This window comes from Capricornis sumatraensis, chromosome 21 (genome assembly GCF_032405125.1).
Source record: "Capricornis sumatraensis isolate serow.1 chromosome 21, serow.2, whole genome shotgun sequence".
NCBI lineage: Eukaryota > Metazoa > Chordata > Mammalia > Artiodactyla > Bovidae > Capricornis > Capricornis sumatraensis.
In genome coordinates this window covers 48,121,795-48,144,493 of record NC_091089.1, presented here as the reverse complement: position 1 = coordinate 48,144,493, position 22,699 = coordinate 48,121,795, and the positions used below count along the sequence as shown (strand labels likewise).

Here is a 22,699-nt window from a genome sequence, read left to right as displayed (position 1 = left end):
CCAATCCTCTAAAATTCTGAAGCTTCCCACTGCTGTATTCAGCATGTTCGGTTATAGAACCTTTCCGGGACTGATAGCTTACACAAACAAAGCAAAACTGGAGACTTCTTTATCCATATTTCTTTTTGGTGGTTCATATACCATTGGTTTTTGAGTGAGAATATTGTTAAGTGTTTAGAAAATAGTGAATTTTTTTTAAAGTAAGAATTAAGCAACTTCTAAGCACTCAGAAGCAACCTGACAGTAACTTTCAGTCTGTGTAATACATGACATCCTTAGATGACTTGAAAATGTGGCTTTAAAGGGCCCTTGGATGTTGATGATTTGATATTTGATCCCCTGTTTTTGTGGCCTTTACAGAATCAATTTAGGGAATAAAGTGAAAATAGCTATGCTGAATATTTTAGAAAAATTTAACTTTTCTTTCTGATAAAGCCAGGAACTTCTCTTATTTTACCTCACTGAAAACAAGTCCATTCTCACAATAAAAAGATAATAAGCTACCTAAAAAAATCCTTTGCAATAACCAAGAAAAGTGACAATACAGAATAATTTTGATGGACCAGATCCCATTCTCCCTCCTGTAGCTCTGCCAGCCTGAAACAAACCCACCATCTCCTGTAAGAGAGTGTCACACACAGCGGACAGCGTGAAGGCCGTTCTGTTGAGGAACTGGGGAAGGAGCTCAGTGATGGGCTCTGTGACGTTGACCACAGCTATAATGAATGAGTAACTTGCACTGATTTTAAATATGCCCAATGGCTTATCTGCAAATTCTAGGCTGACTTTGATTTTGTGACTGTGAATTCCATTCACTTAAGGCTTATAGAGATTGTAAGAGATTGGTTTTATAGAGATTAATTTTTAATTAATATTGTTAACATGTACAATCCAACACCAAGAATATCAATAAATATCAATAATTAGCTTTGGTCTTCCTCTTTCTGTTGGAACATTCTGACTCTATAAATATAGTACAGTCTTAGCGCCAGTGTCCCACTAGGGTTTAAAATTCCACAGCCAGAGGACATCACCTTGGTGTGTCTTGTCATTGGTTTAGGGATGTTCTGGAGTCTGAAGGAGATACAAAGTGAGCATAAGAACAGATCACTGATGGTTTAGTATGAAATTTGTTACTAGTAAAAACAACAGTTTTGAAGCTCTGGAAGTCAACTGGGGCAGCTCGTCAGAAATGGCTTGTGGCCATGGCTGTGGACGGGGGTTGCGTTCACAAAGGGCCTTGAACCGTCCTTTTCCTGGATTGTAGGTAGAAGATGCGGTTTTCTTCAGGATAAGTGACTTTACTGATGGGCATCTTGTAGATGTTGGGGTTTTTTGTGGTCAGCAGGAGGAACAGTAGGGTGGCTAAACAGAAGGGCCAGGTACAAGATGGCAATCCAACCTGGAGAAAGAGACAAGACACATGTTTCTTTAAGATCCTGTTGGAAAGCTAACTTGCACAAAGCACAGGCTTTACACCACTGTCATTCAGCTCAGGAGATAACTCTCCGGAGGCGCGACTCTGGACTCCGCTTGTCCCCGTGGAGACTGAGTTTAAGATCTCAGGACATTCGGCTCCTGAAATGTCAGCATGCACTTTTTAGGGATGACGCGTGCCCTGCCCTCCCTCTTACACAGTCAGACTTCCTACAGCGGATGTGCAAAGATGACACTTAGCCTCTAGAGATGATACTTAGCAACCACCAATAGCTCCCGAGCACTCATCACGTCCATGAGGCCGTCTTTGATGAGTTCAGCTCTCTCTCCCCTTGGCCTCTGCCCAGAGTAGGTCTTGGACTCTATTTGCTTTACTTCTTTTTGTTTCATCTCTCAAACAGACTCTAGACTCCTTGAGGGTAGCTCCTCTTTCTGTGCGTCCATGACAACTCAAGCAATTCTGAGCATACACCATGTACTTGATTAAGTTTGGTCCTGTAGACTCCACACCCCCAACCCAGGTGTGATGGTACCCAAACTCGACTACACGTCAGAATCATCTGGAAGAGTTTAAAAAAGACACAGATAACCAAGCATCATATAAGATCTACTCTACCAGAAATGCCAAGGTACAGGGCCCGAGGATCGGGATTTTTCACAATCTCCCTAGCTGACTCCGTTCTGTAGCCTGCCCAATTCTGGCTCACAGGCCAAGGTCTGTGAACCTTTATTGGGGTGTGAAGGGCCCCCCAAGCTCTAAGGCATCCCATCATGCCTGTAGCAGGGCTTTGACATTCCACCATAAAGGTAACTGTGTCTCCAGCAGGACCCTCCCAGGTCAGCTGCCCTCTGTGTTGCTGTGAAGAGGACTAGATGCAGCCCTGCCCCGCTGGCAGCCATGACCACGTCTGTATGGACGGGGTTAGCAGGAACTGGCCTGGTATCACCTGCAGTGGTGGGTGAGGAAGAGAACTGAGGGGGGCGGGCCCAGAGCAGCCGGGGGTACTGGGCTCCTCAGGGGAGGGGAAGGAGAAAGTCAAAGGGCTGGACACTACTGGAAAGGAAGGAGAAGTGGCCAGAGGCACTTAATCGGTGATGATTTTGCTTATTAAATAATTTAGGACAGAGGTCTGAAAAAGTCTTACTGATGACCGACTGGACATTTTTTTTTTAAAAAAAGACTAAGGGTATGAAAAAGTCTTGGCTTAATTAAAAATAAATCTGGATCTTTAGCCAACTATCCTTTTCCTTCCTTTTCTGATTTCTCAACCTCTACATAGTCCCAGGTTTCTGTTTAAGTAAAAGATATTCTAAAGTCAACTTCTTGACACTCTGAGTTAAAGTATGGACTTGATAATATACACACTAAGTTTCACTTCTTTAAGACAAACCATCTGATATTTTTAGCAAGCCTGGCGATTATAGTTTGGGCTAAGGTTTACTGTGATGCTGGAGGGTGAATGAAGACAGGTGGGTCCAGAAGGTGGACTACAGTGATTATCCGTCAAGCATCCTGCCCTGGGATGCCATTGAGGTGGACTTCAGGAGGGTTTCTGTATCATTGAAAACTGACCAATCATGCTGATGAGAAAGTGAGATTAGAGCAAACTTACCACAGCCATCACGTGTGACATGCTGGCTCCCAGATAGGCAGTGAACAAGGCTAGGAGAAAAAAAAAAAAGGGAAAGAGAGAGCGCTTGGACTCCTTTCAATATAAATCCCTGAATGTAAACTTGCGCGTTTCACCAGTGAGCCCAGCATCCTGGTTACAAGTCTGAGCTTAGAGTCAGCAGCTCTGGGTTTGCATCCAGGTTCTACCCCTTAGGAACTTGGAGCCTCCACTCAAAGCCCCCATTTCCTCACCTGTACAAGGGGGTAATGGAAATCTCGCTCTCAAGAGTTGATGAGAGGGTGAAAGAGGGTATTGCTTGGGTTTAGCACACAGTAAGTACTCAAGAAAGGTAGCTTTTCTGTGGTACTATTTTTTTGCTGTTATTGCTAATATAATACTTAAGGAAAAGGCCTTCCACAGTAAATACATTTCCCCATTGTTTTACCCAAGCATAATTAAAATGGAACTTATGAATGTTCCTTGAGGTAACATACAATCTCACAGCATCTGAGATTCTCAGATCAATGGTTAGAAATCACAGTTTAAAAAAAAAAAACATGGGATATGTATTTAGAAGAAATCAGCAGAAACTGAACGCAGACCTAGGATTCCTCTTTGTATTAACATTTTTCCTAAAACTGTGAAGGTCGGCATACATGTCAATGAGTTAACATCCTGTGTTTTTATTTACTTTGAGCATGAATTTTTGAGAGTAGGTAGTTTGAGGATATGTATGACCTTCAATGTAAAATAACAGAAACAAAGAGCTCAGCTAGCTAACTCTCAATTCTTGGGCCCAAGGAGACTCAGGGAAGCCCATAGGGTTCACAGAGACTGCCTGAAGAATGACCTTCTTATAATGGCCACGTGGCCAACTGGGCCACCAACACTCACCATATGGTCCTCATGTCCATCAAGAAACACATCTGCCACTTTGGGAAGTTGGGTGGGGTAGTGGGAGAGACTCTATGATCTTTTACTTTACTATAGATTTCCATCCTTTCATTGACATTTTATCTTTTTATCCTGGTATTTTTTGTTCAATATTATACCTAGTTCTTTCACATATGAATTGTCTCATGCTAACAGGAAAGGCTCATCTTTGGAAAAGCTCTGGGCTTCAAATCCCAGCTCTGCCATTTTGTTTGTTGGACAAGTCACTGAACTAGGAATCTAGTTTCATTGTCTGTAAAAAGGCAGTTGGAAGAGGTTCTTTACAGGGAGTTCAGTTCAGTTCAGTTCAGTTCAGTCACTCAGTCGTGTCCGACTCTTTGCGACCCCATGAATCGCAGCACGCCAGGCCTCCCTGTCCATCACCAACTCCCAGAGTTCACTCAGACTCATGTCCATCGAGTTGGTGATGCCATCCAGCCATCTCATCCTCTTTCGTCCCCTTCTCCTCCTGCCCCCAATCCCTCCCAGCATCAGAGTCTTTTCCAATGAGGCAACTCTTTGCATGAGGTGGCCAAAGATGACTCTTAAATGAAATTATGTATTTTCACAAGCAGCAGCTTTAAACTCATCTCTGTCATCATAGGAAGGAAGTACTTCTCTGAGCAGAAGGGGTTGGAAGATTTTCTCTGCTTGGCTTAGATAATTTCATCCCCACCCTCCCCATTTAGTTCATTCATTCATTCAAGAAATATTCACTAGCCATTGGCTAAGTATGGAGACACCCTGTCCCTGCTCTCCTGAGCACCGGCTCTTTTATGACACTCCCCTGAGCACATGAGTCCTTACTGCATTTCTCTCCTAGGAGCACAGTAGCTTAATATCTATTAGCACCCTTTTGGTGCTCAAGTCTCATACTGATATGCTCTTTCAATTCCATGTTGCTTTTCTTTCTATAGTAGGAGTATCAGACTAGCTAATAGTTGTTGCCCATCATTAAGAAGAGCTGAGTTGGGCTGGGAAAGCCTTACAGTAGCAGTGAAGCTCTGGACATCATGATTTGGAGGTGATGCCCCTAACAGTGTGCTGAGTAGTTGAGGGAGAGAAAAGGCCCTCCGCTTCCCTCAGTGGAAGGGAAGACTGAATCCCAGTTCTTCATAGACAACATCCCTCCCCACACACCTCCATATGAAAGTCCTACTATGATAACACAACCTGTAAGAAGAGATCCAAAGTGTGTTTACATTTTGCAGTGATTAAATAACAAAATTGAGGAGTTCTCTGGCTGTGCAATTTCTGGCTTAGGGGCACAGGAAAGGCAGATATACCAGGCTTCTATCAGAGACTCCCATGTCTGCTTCCTGATAAAGCCACAGGAGTTAATAAAAGAGAAGCTCTATAATAAATGTCTTTATTTATTTACCTCGGCTGACAAGCTTGATCTTTTGTTTGGTGATATGGGCAGGCAGAAACTTGCTGTGTATTTTACTGTGAGATCTGCTTTACAAGAGGGACTGGAGGTCTGTCTCAAAAGTTTATGTCCAAAGATAAAAAAGACTGATGACTGTGCCCCCTGTGGATGGAACAGCACTCCCACACACTGTCAGTGGCACGGCAAATTCATATGGCCTCTGTGGGGTGCATTTGGCATCTACTGAAAATAAGGGGAGCTAGGATTTTGGCACCAGTGTTTGGGCTCTTAACTAATTCTATACTGACTTAACCACTGTACTAATAAAGAAAATCTGGATCTATCCAAAGGAAGGTAGGTATAATAGATAAAATAAAGGCCCTCAAAGATGTCTACGTCCTGATCCCCAGAACTTGTGATATGTTACCTTACATGGCAAAAGGGACTCTGCGGCTATGATTAAGTTAAAGATTTTGAGATAGGGGATTATCCTTAGCCAAGTAGATCCAATGTAATCATGAGGTCCTTATAAGAAAGAGGCAGGAAATTTCTGTCTAGGGAGTAGGATGAAGTATTTTCACCTGCTTTATACTCTTCTGTATTGATTGAATTTTTGTTTGTTTTGTACAACAGTCCTGTACTACTATAAAATTACAGAGAGAAAATAACGACAATATCTCAGCTTTGGGAAACACATTTGTAAACATCTTTGTCTTCTCCTTTTCCATGATCTGTGAAAAGACCTTCATAGACCTTATCAGCGGAGAAGGCAATGGCACCCCACTCCAGTACTCTTGCCTGGAGAATCCCATGGACGGAGGACCCTGGAAGGCTGCGGGGCCATGGGGTCTCTGAGGGTTGGCGACTGAGCGACTTCACTTCCACTTTTCACTTTCATGCATTGGAGAAGGAAATGGCAAGCACTCCCGTGTTCTTGCCTGGAGAATCCCAGGGACGGGGGAGCCTGGTGGGCTGACGTCTATGCAGTTGCACAGAGTCGGACACGACTGAAGTGACTTAGCAGCAGCAGACCTTATCAGCAACTTCTGTGACCAAGACAGTTTTTGCCTGATCTTTAAGGATGTGCTCAGGCTGTCTGTACACCGGCCCAGACCATGCTCTGCAACAGCTGGAATTCCTCCTCTTACTTTTTAGGACTTACAGAAAAGCCACGCTTTCTAGGAGGTGCTTTTGGATGATTCTGAATTGTAGTTTCCCCCAGAGACTCCTGGCCTGTGAGTCTCTTGGTTCTGCATCCTGTGGCCCCCATGGGCTTCTCTCTCTTCCTTGCCTGGCTTCTGCTCTCTGTACACAGCAGCCAGCTAGGATCTCAAGCGTCTGAACCCCTAGCTCCTCCTAGTACTGTCTGGATTGTACTACGAATGCTTAGTACATGTTTTCTACTACTACCAATAGAGAAAAAATAATGGTTTGCACCTGAGAGAACGGTTTGAAACCTCAGACCCATCTTGGAATAAAAGAGTTTACCCCAGGTGAGCTCAGGAGGCCACATAATCTGTCTCTACTTTTCTCCTTTGCCCTGAGCTTGTAAACAAGTAAGTGAGCAAAAGGTTTTGACATGGCTGGTAGGTGAAACTGTTATGTAACTATAAAGAAATTGACAAAATAACACGTGAATGGCAACTCCAGAGCATCTGAGCTCTGTTAATCTTGCTACAGCATCAAATAATCAAAGTTGAATAAAGCCTTAGAGATCCTTGGCCCTATCCCACATCCTGCCCAATGCAAGAACTCACTCCAAATCTTGCCTGACATGTCGCCCACCATGTTAATAATGGCTGGACTGATTAATGGTGATAAATCCAGCCATTATTGGATTAATGGTGATAAATCATCATTCACGGTGATAAACTGTCCAACTAATGATTGATTAGTTTGGTGATAAACTGAATCTTGGCAGATATTTCCATGAGATTACAGAAATTCTTGCCTGTTCCAATATCCTCCCATCCCTTTGTCCCCCAGGAAGGATCATTCCTTTCATTCTAGCATATTATCTTACATACTTTTAATTTGTGTTGAATTAGGGATGCTGGAAGCTATGGGTGAATAAGCCCACCCTTGCAATGGCCTGGGAAATGTGTTAGCTTTTCAAATCTGAAGCACTTGAGGTCTGTTTTTACCTAAGGGCTTGAATGGTACTGAAGGGAGGGAGAGTAGTGTAGGAGTAACTCTGGAAGTTGTTAGCAAGTATGGACTCTGGGTTTACATCTACCCCTAATGGATGCCTTGTAGTGCATCACTTTCTCTGCTCTTAGAACTCCAACAGTAAAATGAGAAGGATGCTGTGGAGCTCGCCAGAACCCTTCTAGCTCTGACAGGCTGAGTCTGGCCTGGAGATCAGAAAGGATTAATATTACAGGTCTCAAAATGTGGTCCCCAGAGGAATAGCATCAGCACCACCTGGCACCCTGTTAAAAATGCAAGCTCCTCCCTTGCCTCCCTGGCCGGCTCTAACAGACAATGAGTCTGGGACCGGGGCTGGGCCCCAGAAATCTGGGTTTTAACAAGGCTTCCAAGAGATTCTGATGTTTGCTCCAGTTTGAGAGCAGCCATATTAATGTGATTCTCTAAGGGCCCATTAATACCACCAGACTTACCAGGAGAACTGACTATGTTTAGCTTGTTTCCTTTCAGTTTCTTGGGTCAATTAGTATGAAGAACACAGGACAAGTTGTTTGTATCCCCACCAAATACACATTGTAAAATGGTTAATATGACCCAGCAGGCTCTCCAGTCTTCAACATGAGCAATGAGGTAGGCAGAGCAGACCCGGGTCCTCCCTGAGAGGGGAGGCCCATTGCCCTGGTCACACACTTAGCAGGTATCAGGGGCTCAAACTAGAACTCCAGCTCTAGTTCCTCACACAGTCCTTTCTTATTGTTTCACCTGGATTTTGATACCATAGTCACGAGCAGCTTTCCCCGAGTTCAGGGAATACTCACCACAGGCAAGAGCCAGGAGGTGGGTTTGCCAGGTGAGTGCCATGAACGTTCCTCCAATTGCAATGCAAGCTAGAGAGCTGTTGAAACCCCAGAGTCCAGCGTAGATGTTCTCAAATGGAGCTGAAAGACTGAGTCCTATTAGGGAAGAAAGGAGGGGTCAGAGCTTTGGACTAAAGGCAGGGTGTTCTGGAAGGAGGCTGGGGGTGGGGAAGGCATCCGAGAACTCCCATTGGTCCCTTGGAAGCAGACCTTCAGGAAAGGTCTGGAATGTAGAAGATGCCTGAGACAGTAGTGGGGCAGAGGCAGTGCTCAGCATCTGGGAGCAAGTGTGACACTCACCTGCTATTATCCCCAGCAAGGACCCAATCGCAGCGTGCAGGCACATGAGTGGGGAGGAGAGGAGGATGGCGCCTAGGAAGATGCCCCCTGCCCACGGATTATCGCAGCCATATATCTGACCCACACCCACAGGCAGGGACTTCAGCAACTGTGGAAACGATTTAGAAAACACCGCCATTAAAACGACTGGACAGAAACCCATAGGACACCCACAAACAGTGCAATGACATTTTGGATTTAGCATATCTTATCTTTCAAGATTTGAGTTACTAACATTTATAATTCTCTCTTGCTCTACAGAAAAGTCTCAGTCGCTTTATCCCCAGAGATCCAGCAGCCCTCCCCGCTGCACGCTGGGCCCTCCTTCTCCAGATCCCTTAGCTCGCTGGCTCTGTGGCCCACACTGACACCTGGTTTTGGTTGCTGATAACCTCCCCATGTAGTGTCCCTGCTCCCCACTATGAGGATCAGCCACACCTCCCAGCGAGGATGGTAGGGACCACCTCTTACACTTCTATTCTCAACTCTCCATCAATTCTGAGGCCAATACATCAATGCATCTCTATGGTCAATAGAAGTATTATTACTCCCTTGCAATTCAGCTGTTAGTGCTACAGTCAGAGACCCAAAGTCAGATTATCTTATCAACAGCTCAGAAGCAATTACTGGCAGGTTCATGAATCAGGACCATATTTACATTTCTGTTGCTAGTGAGAACATTCATTAATTAAATCAAATGTTTTATTTTTTTAAATTTATTTATAATTTTATCTTAAAATTAATTAAAATTCTTTTAATTTATTTTTTTAATCTTTTTTTTAGAGAGCACATATTAATTTAAACCAAGATAGCTTGTTCCAGTTATCAACAACTGTTAGTTGTTAGAACACAAAAATATATTTAAATGTCCTAATTATAGCTTTCTGGCTGAGTTCTGAACTCAGATAATGTGTTCACAGAATGGGAGTTCTTAGGAAAAAGGCACAAGGTTTGATTCAAGCTAACAAATGGTTTAAATTAAAATAGCTATGTAGGGTTAATAGCTTCTGTATTGGGCAGTTTTAGATAGTTCAACTAATGCTATTTTTTTTCATGGGAAATCCTGATAAATTTTTTATTTTCCTTCTGAATTACTTCCAAATATTGCCATTCATTTTCTGTACAAAAGTTAAAGAAAACACTATTTGAACTCCTCACGCTTTGACTGCCCAGCAAAGAGGACAGCAAAGGGGTTTGATAACCTGATAGCAGGAAAGACAGTCTCTTGACACTTAAAAACTGTAAGGTTGGTCTTCTTCTGATTTCAAGTGTTTTCTTTATTTTTTAATACTTGAGAAAACTTAGACAAATTTATTAAATAAACACCAATACAAAGAGCTGGAATTTGATTTGGGTCAACCAGGCTTTTAAAAAATAGTGCTATCCCTATACATATTTATAGTGAGATACACAGCCAAAGCCTTTGACTGTGTGGATCACAATAAACTGTGGAAAATTATGAAAGAAATGGGAATACCAGACCACATGTCCTGCTTCTTGAGAAATTTGTATGCAGGTCAGGAAGCAACAGTTAGAAATGGACATGGAACAACAGACTGGTTCCAAATAGGAAAAGGAGTCCGTCAAGGCTGTATATTGTCACCCTACTTATTTAACTTATACGCAGAGTACATCATGAGAAACGCTGGACTGGAAGAAACACAAACTAGAATCAAGATTGACGGGAGAAATATCAATAACCTCAGATATGCAGATGACACCACCCTTATGGCAGAAAGTGAAGAGGAACTAAAAAGCCTCTTGATGAAAGTGAAAGAGGAGAGTGCAAAAGTTGGCTTAAAGCTCAACATTCAGAAAACAAAGATCATGGCATCTGGGCCCATCACTTCATGGGAAATAGATGGGGAAACAGTGGAAATAGTGTCAGACTTTATTTTGGGGGACTCCAAAATCACTGCAGATGGTGACTGCAGCCATGAAATTAAAAGACGCTTCCTCCTTGGAAGAAAAGTTATGACCAACCTAGATAGCATATTCAAAAGCAGAGACATTACTTTGCCGACTAAGGTCCGTCTACTTAAGGCTATGGTTTTTCCACTAGTTATGTATGGATGTGAGAGTTGGACTGTGAAGAAAGCTGAGGGCTGAAGAATTGATGCTTTTAAACTGTGGTGTTGGAGAGGACTCTTGAGAGTCCTTTGGACTGCAAGGAGATCCAACCAGTCCATTCTGAAGGAGATCAACCCTGGGATTTCTCTGGAGGGAATGACGCTAAAGCTGAATCACCAGTACTTTGGCCACTTCATGCGAAGAGTTGACTCATTGGAAAAGACTCTGACGCTGGGAGGGATTGGGGGCAGGAGGAGAAGGGGACGACAGGGGATGAGATGGCTGGATGGCATCACGGACTCGATGGATGTGAGTCTCAGTGAACTCCGGGAGATGGTGATGGACAGGGAGGCCTGGCGTGCTGCGATTCATGGGGTCGCAAAGAGTCGGACACGACTGAGCGACTGAACTGAACTGAACTGAACACAGCATACATCCTAGGAGAGTGGTTCTCAAACTCTGGCCCACATCACTATTTGGGGAACTTGTTAAAACAGATTCCTAGACTCCACCCCAGCGATTATGATTTAGGGAGTCTGAGATGGAACTTGTATTAATACTTAAAAAACAATGATTCTGATGCCCCTAAAGCTCAAGAAATCTGAATTACTGTACAAATTTTAGGAGATCCACCATAAGAAAAAGCAAAATAGAGAGGTTCTGTGATGGGATCTGACAGTGAGCAACCAGTTCTTTCCCCAATCAGGGAAGATAGGTCAGGGAGGACAGAACCTCAGGCTGCAGGCCCCTGCTTCAAGGGCTGGCCCCCATCAGACACCCGCCCCTCCAAAATAAGGGCAAAGTTTGAAACAAAGTGACAGGATTCCAGTGGAACTACACTCTGGAGTTAGCACTGCAGGTGTTAGGAAAAAATGAGGAAAAGTTAGTTTTGACCACGTAGTCCTTTTAAAAAGTCCCTTAGAACCCAAAGATTTGAAGTAGAACGAATAAGCTCTTAGATGGCAAGAGAAAGTGCAAGGCTACTCCAGAGCTGAGTCTCTGTAAGAGCTGATGTCCACCAACAATTAACCAGGAAGTGTCTTCCAGAGCCCAGGGGAGGTGGGAACGGGTTATAAGAAGACAGTGTATCTTACCTGTAGGGCACTGAGGTCAGGCCAGGTGACGTTGGGAACTGAGGTGACAGGTGTGACCAAGGTGCTTGGGAAAAATGGATTGTAGTGTCCCGTGGCAGAAAGGTACATTGACAAGGCCATATTGAAGGGCAGAGTGAAGACAGGGAGGTCCCATTTGCTCAACACGGAGTTCAATGCACTTGAGAAAATTGGACTAAAAACAACAACAGAATAGAATGGAAGAATATGCATGTGACAAGCCACAGTGATAAACTGAATATCTATCTATAGAGGGGCTTTTTTTTCATTAGCTAATATGTTCCTAAAGTATTGTGTTGGCAAAATTTTGACAGGGAAAAAAATAAAAAACTCAAACCCAAACACACCTGGAATAAATCCTGTCACTGAATAATTCTTATGTAAAAAGTCAACTCTCAGCTTATTTCTCTTGTGGAAAATTATGCTATGGGGTTGCTCAGAATGAGTTATAAATCTAGGTTTAAAAATAGTTTTGAAGTATTTAAGACAGATGAAAAAAATATTGTCTAAGCAATTAAAGCCCCTGTATAAACTACTTGACCACATGCCCTTCCCTCCTCACCAGACGCAGCCTCAGTCTTCAACGTAGTACTCGAGGAAGAAGACTGTAAACTCAGGAGGGCAGAGGTTTAAGTCCTTGAGCAGTTGAACTGTGTGACCTTGGGCAAGGAGGTACCTCAGTTTCCTTGCCTGTAGACTGGGATATTGGATTATATGGTCTCTGGGCCCTTTTGGTTCCCTCACTTGTGGACCCAATCAAGGAGCCATCGCTTTGAAGTTAGAACCCCAGGTTTCCTGAACTCAGTGAAGGGGGAGTGGGTGACCCTGTGCGGTGACACCTCCGGTCCTTGAGCCTGGTCTTCAGAACAGGTGGGAAGTTTCTCCTGAGGAAGCTGGCTGTGCTAGCTGGTTCTCCTGCACGCACCTGTGGCTGCAGCCAGGGTGGGCACACTGTCCACGGTTGGCCGTGTCTATGTAGCCACACATCTCGTGTGTGTGGATGCTAGCATTTTATATTTTGAATATATCATAGTAAGAAGGAAATGCTTGCTTAAAAAAATGACTTAAGACAGTGTCAATATAGAAACTAGTTTAAAGGACTTGGGGTTAAAAAAGGAATTAAATTTAGTAAAGAATTGTTTTGAGGGGGACAGGGGCAGATGGGTAAGGGGGGTTATGTAGGGATGGTGGTTCTGAGTGTGGTCCCTGGATCAGCCACATCAGCACCACCTGGGAACTTGTTGAGATGCAGATTCTCAGGCCCCATCCCAGATGGACTGAATCAAGAAGCCTCAGGGAGGGAGCAGTAATCCATGTTTTAACTGGCTCTGTAGGTGGTCCTGATAGTGTGCGTGTTTGAGGACTCTTGATGGTGGGGAGTGGTTCTCAACTTTGGTTGTACTTTAGAATTCTCCAAGAGCCTTCAAAACTCCCAGTGTCCTGGAAACTCCCCAAACCAATTACATCAGAATGTTGCTGTAGGAGGGGGGGCGATGAGGTGTGAGGGGAAGCCGCATGCATCAGTATGTTTGAACGCTTCCTGTTTCCAATAGATATATCCTGAATCTAAATAAAAAAGATAGTTTTCTGGAAATTGCCTTATTATACATAAAACTTACCACTTAAACCATTTTAAGGCGTTCAGTTTAGTGGTATGAAGTATGTTTACACTGTTATACAGCCATCACCACCATCCGTTCACAGAATATTTCTCATCTTACAAAACAGAAACCCTGTGCTCACTAAGTATAACTCCCCCCAACCCACTCCTGCCCCTTATACGTTTGTTTTTTTTTTTCAAAAAGGCATTTTGAAAACCAGGTACAACTTACCAAGTCATGGACATAGCAGATACAGGGAATAACAGCCACCAGAAATAATTTCCCTTGTCTGAATAGATCGCCATGAGGATCCCCACCAGGGTGGCGTTGTAGCCCTGGAGCCCTGCTGTGATGGCGGACCTGTGGGCAAGAGGCATAGCTTGGACACCTCCCGGGTGGATGTTGGCTGAACGTGCCCATGAATATCACTTGTAACTTCCAGGTAATATTTACATTTGAAAAAGAGATTATATTTAGGGTTTTATTGCAAAATCTCTAGAAACCAAATACTAATAAAAGCATGCAACAGTAAAATATACGTGGATAAAGTACGAATGTGCATATAGAACAATGCCTACAGAGACAGCATAGCTAAGGAGCAGAGAGAAGGAATCAGCAAGCCAACGTAGCCGGTTTCCTTCTAGCCTTTCCTTCCAAAATTTATCATTTCTTTTGAATCATTAGGGTCTCTGACTTGAATAGAGCTTTTATTTGAAACTCTTCCCTAAGTCTGGTTTCCTTGCTGAGAGGTGTAAGATTCTTGAAATGTAAATTCAGTTCCACAGTGTCTTTGATTTTATCAACACAAGTCTTCCAACTTAGAATATATTTTCATCTTCTTCCACTTTGTTGTTTCCAGATATACATTTCCAAATTATTACAAAGAAAAGCAATCCCTTTTACTTGGCAAATTATTCCATTCAACTATACGCATCTTTAGCACCTAATTTTTTTCTTGGGTCCCTTTCTTCCCAGTATTTAACCTCACTTTCAAATGTTGTCCTATGGATTAAGTTTCTACTCTTGGCCAAAATGGTACCTTTTCACAACTGGGGACTAAAATTTATCTCTCTGGAAGCTGAACTAACCTTTTCACTGTCCAGGAAGAATGAATTTGCTAAACTAAGCATGGAACTAAGATATAATGGGATTAGTGGAATTATTAAGCCACTAAAACTTTTCCTGAATTCATATGCATTTTTTTTGCCCAAATAAAATGCTGATGATAAATAATTGATTGATCATTAAAGTAGACTCCCTTTGGACTGTAGGGTCTTATAGCTTAGTTATTATTTATAAGAATTACTTATAGTTTAGTTCTGGTCCCATGTATTGCCAAAAGGATCTGGCTGCTTATTCGGATACTATGAATAAGAGGCTATAAATGATTTCCTGACTGATGACTAAAGACAAATATAAAGCATTCTGTGGAATAAAGGTTGATTCTCCAGGGAGGGTGGAGCTTTATCACTATTGCCCAGAGTCACTGGTTGGCTCCTGTGTTCTCAAGCAAGAAGCAGAGGCTTGGAGGGACATTCCTACCTGTCCTGATTGAGTAACAGGGCCGTCAGGGTGGAGACCACTGTTCCCACACAGCCATTGAGAGCACACCAGGGATTCTGGACCAGGAGTCCCACCAGAATCAGGATTCCACTGATGGGGTTGCTGACAAACACCACTTGGGATATCCCCCGAAGAACCCAGTCAATGAACTGGAGAGCCTGGGGTTTGTCTGGAAGAGATGAAATGGGCAGAGCTGAGGAAATGGTGGGGCAAATGGGGCTCTCCTTCCCGAGTCTCCTTCCCAAGCCTACTCTGAGCAAAATCCCCTCTGAACAAGGTGAGGCTAACTTTGGATATTCCTTGAAACTTTTTCTCTGAACTCTTTCCCCTTTAGTGACCCCAAGATCCCTGAAATTATCCTGATCTGCTTTAGTGACACCCAGATCCTCTTTCTGCTCAGTCCACAATGTCCATACTAGAACTCCAGTACCCGAAAGCATTGAATGGATTTATTTAGTGTGCTTAGAGGTTTATACCCTTAAGCAAAAGGAATGAATTACCAGGAGTAAAATTTCAGTTTTTAAGTACCAAAATTTCAAGGTGGAACTAGATGTCTTCCTCTGACATGAACAGGACCACTGTCTCCATTAAAAAGAAAAAAAATGGAAGAAGTTCTCAGGTTAGAAGATAAAAGTTTTAAAAAATGGAAAGGAAAATGATGGAAGATAGGGGAGTATAAATAAAGATTTGAGTAGAAGAACCAGCAAACCACTTCCGCCAACGCCACTTCTCCAAGGTGGCGTAGATACCTTTAAGCCAGTTGGCAAATTCTTTCATGTCACCAGTGATATAGCCAAGTGCCTTGGGGAGGCGTCTTCTGCCTTGACCTTGTGGAGCCTGATTTCCACCCTGGTCCAGTTTAACTGCAGTGGGGTTGTTATCCATGGATGTCTCTTCTGGCTCCTTGAGGGAAGAATGGAGCTTATGAGCATCTTAATGTAGAACCCTTTGGACTGGCCAGTGTGGGGCCTGACCACAGCAGCCACACAGGATGAGTTGGAAGGCACTTTGTCTGGACCATGACAATCCCACGGAACTAAGAAAGCACCATTTTCCTCTTGAAATATTGTCAGGAAGATTATTATCAAAACCCAAGCCCCAGACTACTTTTGTCATCACTGGTTTTAATGTCACCATGAGAAGGTTCTGGCCTTTAATTTCATAAGGTTCAGGTTCTAGCTCAATGAATATTTATTGAGCACCTATATCCTACACTCAAAGAGCTCAGTCTAGTGGGAAAAAATGAAAAATCGTTAATTTCAACATAGTAAGTCACAAAATGATACAGAAATAGCTACAATCAAGTACTTAAGCTTTTTGCTCCAATGAAAGGAGCCAGATGTCAGGTTACAAAATAATGCTTGCTAATGTAGACCAACCAGCTACTTTCTAAGATAAGCAGCCATTTTAGTTTCAATTTTTATTTCACAAAAACAGGCTTTGTTTTAAAAGTTTGAAAAAGAAGAAATGTCTACAAGACAGTTTGTGTGTGTTGACATAGCCTAAGAACTGCGTCCTTCCCCGCCACAGAAATATTCACTCTCCAAATCAGAGATTACGTCCTGACTATGTCCTCACATCAGGCAGCTGCTTCATATATTCTTTATTTTTTAAATTTGTTATTTAAGTGTTTAAATAACACTTAAGTGTTTAAGTGTTTAAATGAGCAAAATCATTAAATAAATGAAATGTGCAAATCAACATAAATATGGGAATATACATTTGTATACATAGTATATACATTATATGTATAGTATATTCACTAAAATATTGAGAATTTGGGCTATATCATTAAAAAATATAATTTACTAAATCTAAACCAGAAAAAAAAAAGACTGGCAAAATAATCTTCCACAAAGATGTAGAAAACGGAAAAAGTGGAAGTGGGCTAGCTGTTGAAAACCAAAGAATTACAGCTTAAGAACTGTACACTGTAAGAGTGTACAGGGCATCCTTATAGTAAGCATGCCTCAGGGAAATACTAGCAGTATGACCACGACTTGTGCTCACTACAAGACTCTTCACTTCTCATGTTGAGTGTGCAATAGCAAAGCATCAGCATCATCAGAATATTGTACCCTGTAGACAAAACTGAAGGTTTCATGGTGCTGATGGTAGATATTAAAGAGGACCAGTGATGTCATCCCAGACGTAGGCAAAGGGAGAAAGACCATGGCAAAACCACTTGGAGTGTGCAAGAAAAGCCAAGAGCACAGCCAGGCCAGTGTGCAGTAGGGGAACACCAAAACCATCAGACCCCAGGAGGCACAAGTGTGGAATGTTGAAGCCACAGGCACGTAAGACATGACCAAGGAAATACCCAAAACCCTTGCGGTTAAACCAACTCGTCTTCTCCCTGCAACCAGGCTGTGAATAAGGGTTTCTCATGCCTATTTTTGGTCTCACTGTTCTTCCATTTACCATACCCAACAAAAAGCTATTAAAGCCCAATTAACAGGTAATAAAAGTTATGACTTTTAAAGCTTTTATTTTTTGCAATTCTGATTTCAGTTTTGGCTCCTATTAATCCCAGTACAAAAATCCATGTAACTCATTTTTTATTGTCACAATTGTACCTCAATTGTATTATTTCGCTGCCAAATAACCATTCTGCTTTTAAAAAATGGCCAGCAATTCCACAAAGTAGAAGCTGTTTATGCAATACATTCTAGACCAAAGTCATTCTGGTTTGGCAAAATAGTGATAGAAACCAGCATTTGTGAGACTTCCAACGAACCTTTGCATTGAGAGATTCTTGAACTGAAAACTGCAGGACAGGAACCAAAACTGAGTCTATGTGGAGCTCAGCCGGCCCGAAGTTAAACAACGCAAACCTTTTGAATTATTAAGAAATTATGAAAAATTTGGGTTCTATTTCATAATCTAACTGATAGCTATCATTTATTTTCATTTATCTCTCTTTAAACATCGTAACTGAAGATATTGCTTGGCAAGCCCTTTCCTTGGCTATCGTGACCCCATTCTCAAAGTCGCACATCCTATGAGAGGCATCAGGCTCCAGTCCAGGCAATGACAAGAAATTGCCTTGCGTTTCTGTAACTGGGTAGATCCAGCTCTACAGAGGTAGCATTGAATGAAAACATGAAAGTGGGCGTTTTCCATTAAGTACGGAAGCAACTAGGTACGTGGGTTATCCCAGGGTGGACAAATTCGTGTTCTCAAAATTCCCAGCATTTATTTATTTATTTTAGAGGGTTTTCAATACATCATCACCTCAGAGATTTTGGAGATACAGATATGAAACCTGATATTCTAACTGGCCAGACACGATTGAGAACCTGACTGGCCAGAGTTCCCTGCCCAGCCACCCAAAGTTGGATGAAGATTGAACCATTGATCTGAATCTTTGGCCCAGCATACAGAAGACTTGCTGTGCTTTGTCTTTCTAGTATCCATATACTGGGGTGGGTGGTAGGGCTACCATGTAATAGAGGGATAGAGCTTCTCATGAGTTGATTCCCCTGGGAATCATTTATTCTGGACTGAACACTATAGAACTCTGGGAACCCTGATTACTCGTTCCAGAACTCAGGCATGAGAACTGGTCGTGAGAAACTAGTAGCTTAACAGTTGTGGTTCACCCCAGGATTTAATCATGCTGCACTCTTTGTATTTCCTTAGGGAACTTTAAAAGTCTACATATCCTAATTGGGTAGGCAATACAAGGTGATGAAGCAGGAACTAAGTTCAAACTTCTCCAATTTAAGTAGGTCATTAAATTTCACCTGAAAAGACAGGACAAGAAAATATAAGGAATGAACTCTATAAAACAGCAGCAAGATAAATAAAAATCCCCAGAATACTTTTTCCTAGCTTTTCCATGGTTGTCAAAACTCTGCAGCACAAAGGTCCAACATCTAAACCAAGACGAGTGTCGTGTGAGTTTCTGGACCAAGACCCCTGTGCATCAGGCTCAGCCCAAGCTGCACCGCTCAACAGACCATGAGGACACCACTTCCCAGGCTCGGTTCAGAAAAGACACAGCAGAATCACACAGACAGAAGCTGTACAAAGGTAGCATACCTGTTCTGCTGGCCCCTGGATCAGGGCCAAGTTTAGCCAGGGGAAGCCTCTGTGTGCTGCCTCACCAGCTTTTTTTCCAAAAGGGCCCCTCCAAAGAGGACCAGGATAGGCGTCATCAGCAGCGCCAATCAAAGACCGTCCATTCATTCTTCCTTTCTTTCCATACACGACAAAGGGCAAAAATACGTGAATCAGCAGAAATCGTGCCCTGCCTGTGATGTGAAATGCAGGGTAGAGCTCTTGAAGGGGATTCCTGGGGAGAGGAGACCTCAACAAAGAAGGCAGACTTCTCCATCAGCTAGAGCTCCATCAGCAGAGACGATGAGCTGACTGCAGACACCAAATGTTCCTTTTACTTCACTTAAAACAGAAGAAAAAACTGGCAAGCCATCCCGCACAGAGACCCACGTATGGATCTTGAACTGCTGTGTTTCTCCACTGGCTGGAAGCTGACAGGTCTGAAGCCTGTTCCAGAGGGAGTGGTGTGTTTCAGGCTCTGAAACACTTCAGGTGAACTCTTAGGGCTCCATCTCAGAGGATGGAGCCACGATTTCCTTCAGCCTTGATCTTTATAAACGTGAGAAGAAGCCCTGGTATGGGCTCTATTTTCTGTAATAAGATGCTGGCCACACTTGCACAGCAAAAGCCCAGTCTAAGGGACTTCTAAATGGCATTATTTTCCTTCTATCTGAATAAGAATTGGTAAAAATCGGAATCACCTTGTTAATAATAAACAATTCATAGTTATATTTAACAAGCGTGGAAACTTTTTGTTTCCCTTTAAAAAAAAAACTTCCATTATATCCAAGGATAGCATTCTTCCTTTAGAAGTTCCAGAAAAGTCATATGTTTGGTATTTATTTTTTTCTTCCTCTTTAACTACTTTCTTCCATTGGCTTGGTTTGAAATCTGAAAACTTAACACTCTGGTAGAGTGTTTCAGAAAAATCCATAATTGTGGAAAACTTTACTGACATGCCTTTGGAAAAAGTTGTGTGTGTGTGTATGTTTAGCCATGGTTAAACAATCTGGCTAACACCAAACAGGTGGGTTGCATTATGCATATTTTTGTTTGACAAAGAGCAACATTAAGAGACCCAACAATAGGGCTCTCATATTTAGTTTAAAAAACAAAAAGAAAGAATGAAAGAAAAAGAAAAGAGACAGGCAGGACTGTCACATTCCCCTGTCACGTGTCCCCACCACCAAAATCACTCATGTCTCGGAGAATGACATCCTTGAGCTCAACATCAATATTTTCTAAGAGCCAAGAGAGAGAAGACGTTGGGAGAGCATATAGTTCAAGCCTTCATTTTATAGAGGAAAAAACTGGAGTCCAAAATTTGGGCCATCCGTGTTCACTTGGCAGATCAGCCTTATGGAACAGGTAAGCCCTGGTGGCTCTTTGTCCTCCAGGATGGAACCATACACACTGATGTCCCCAAGGGGGTGTTAGGGCTCAGTAACATAGTGGACACAGCCTGTCTTCATGGCCTCCCTGATGTAAACCTGGGGAGAGGGGGTGTTGAACAACAGCAAAGGTTGTTTCACCCCGTGTCCTTGCCAGAAGCAGTGACTCTTCTGATAAACAAACATCTCACCATGCCCCAAAGTAAGCCTCACTCCCTTGTATCACAGACGTCCACAACAAGGCCTGTGTGTGTTGAAGTTAACACCCCGAGAATATTCTAGAAGCTACACCCAGTGAGCTTACAATAAAAGTCAGAAAGCACTTTTCATAGCCCAGATCACTTAGTGCCACAAAGCAGGACTCATCATTCTGAAACATCAAGATTTCAGTTTAACAACATTTCTTATAGGAAATACAACTCATTCTATTGTCAGCATATATTAGAAATTTGTATAATTAGAGAGCTCGGAGAGTCTTTAACTTCTATGCCTCAAGTATCACTTTTAAAAATAATGCAAAGTTTTGGACATAGATATGGAAGAAAGCATATAGACATTCATGCTCTATTATCATTAGGAGACTTCAGCACTGACATTTATGTGATACTTACAGAACTCGTTATGTTAGGCAGTTTTTGAATCTAAGCTGTGGGAAGTGCTCAGCCTTCTCTAAAACTGTAATGAGAAACAAAGAAAATGCTGTCAGGTATCCTGTCTCCTGCTTAAAACACTCTCTCCTTGGAACACACTCCCTTTGAAGCCTTGAGGTCTGAATTCCACAAAAGTGTAGCTGAAAAGAAGTTGCCAAATTTGTGCTTGCAGTGTGACTTGTTCTCCCAAAGGGTATTGCAGGGTCCTCCCTCCCGCATGATGGTACATGCAGGGTGATCTGGAAAACTGTACTTGGAAAGGGCCATTCCCAATCCCCACTTTTTTTTTTTTTTGAGTCGTATTGATAGATCTCCAATTTTACTTCTTTCAAGAACACAGCCTCAAACTCCTATGCTCCGTCGGTGAGCTCAGAGTCCTTTAGCACCTCCAGTGGACTCCTTGCTGAAACCTTCTTGCACGCGGAGCTCTGGTGCCGGTCTGCCCTGCTGCAGAAACTATGAACCAAGACAGCTTTCAAGCATCCAGGAAGAAGCCTGTGACTTGGGTAAATGGTTTGCTAGTCTACCAGAATTCTAATTTTGTGCTTTTACTCAGTTCCAATCATCTGAAACATATATCTCCGTTAAAAAGAGAAAAATTAGAGAGGTCTAAGGAGACAGCCCTCCCACCATGAACAGTTGCAAATGAACAGACACAGGGGAGTACTCACACAGCAGCTGGCTTCCCGGGCAGAAGGCATTGGCTGATAAAGGCCTGCTGGGCTCTATTAAAAGGGAGGTGCTTAGGAGGAGGGTGCTGAGGGAGGGCCCCAAAGCTTTTATACTCAGGACCCACTCTGCATATCTGTGCATCTGGCTGTCTCCTCCCACTCCAGGCACAGGTCCAAAGCACTGCCGAGGAGCGGGCCCCCTGTCCTGTACCTTCTGTGTGTCTGTCTCTGTTCTTGACTTGGTGCCAGCAACTTTGCCATCGTTTCTGGGGCTTCCCAGGTCTTTGTCCAGCAACAGTCCTGCTCGAGCTCATGGTTATCTTCCCCTTGCAGTTTCCTCTGGAGCCTACCCTCACCCTGGGATGTTCTGGGGAAGACGCGTAACTAAAAAGGATCAACAGAGTGTCACTTCAACTGAAAATATAGAGACAGGTTGCTGCACTGCAGACTTTGGAGTTAAGTGGTAGCTCCCGGGTGGAATGTTCTCTTAGACTTGATGTGGTTTCTGCTCAGGTGTAGGAATCCAGGAAAGTTCTGTGGGGTGTGGGGTGAGTGTGGGGAGAACCTGGGTCCACAAAGTGTTTTCTGGAAACCAACCTGCCCTTTTCCCCAGTGAGGAGGGAAACAAAAATATAAATGTTGTCCTGGAATGCCCCTCTTTCCAGGTGAGAGTCCCAGGACAAACTCTGCTGCCTTTAAAAGTCAGGAGGCAAATATTCTATAGCAGAGATATCTAAAATTCAAGTGAAAAATTGCTTTCTTCATTTTTTCCTTAAATTTCAATTTTGCGGCCTGTTTTGAGATCACGAACAGAAGTGACGTGAACTGTGGTATGCTTCTGGGAGCACACAATTTTGAAAAATGAAAACCCCACAGAAAGCTG

At 42.9% G+C, this 22,699-nt stretch overlaps 1 protein-coding gene across 1 annotated transcript; it reads right to left on the bottom strand.

Moving 5' to 3' along the window:
- Positions 1 to 1,228: 1,228 nt before the first annotated feature.
- Positions 1,229 to 19,233, bottom strand: SLC14A1 (solute carrier family 14 member 1 (Kidd blood group)). Its single transcript, XM_068993889.1, has 9 exons — positions 19,087 to 19,233; positions 15,792 to 15,945; positions 15,022 to 15,211; positions 13,711 to 13,839; positions 11,861 to 12,053; positions 8,658 to 8,805; positions 8,319 to 8,453; positions 3,051 to 3,100; positions 1,229 to 1,402 (listed from the first exon to the last, which is right to left on the bottom strand). The coding sequence occupies exons 1-9, from the start codon at positions 19,231 to 19,233 to the stop codon at positions 1,229 to 1,231; spliced, it is 1,320 nt and encodes a 439-aa protein (XP_068849990.1).
- Between the last annotated feature and the right edge of the window lie 3,466 nt (positions 19,234 to 22,699).

Coding starts and splice junctions, on each gene's coding strand:
- SLC14A1 (XM_068993889.1), bottom strand. CDS start 19,233: ATGAATGGACGGTCTTTGATTGGCGCTGCTGATGACGCCTATCCTGGT. Junction 13,840..15,021: donor CTGTTACTCAATCAGGACAG/GTAGGAATGTCC, acceptor TCTTGCCCACAG/GTCCGCCATCACAGCAGGGC. Junction 1,403..3,050: donor TGTCACACGTGATGGCTGTG/GTAAGTTTGCTC, acceptor CTCTTTCTCCAG/GTTGGATTGCCATCTTGTAC.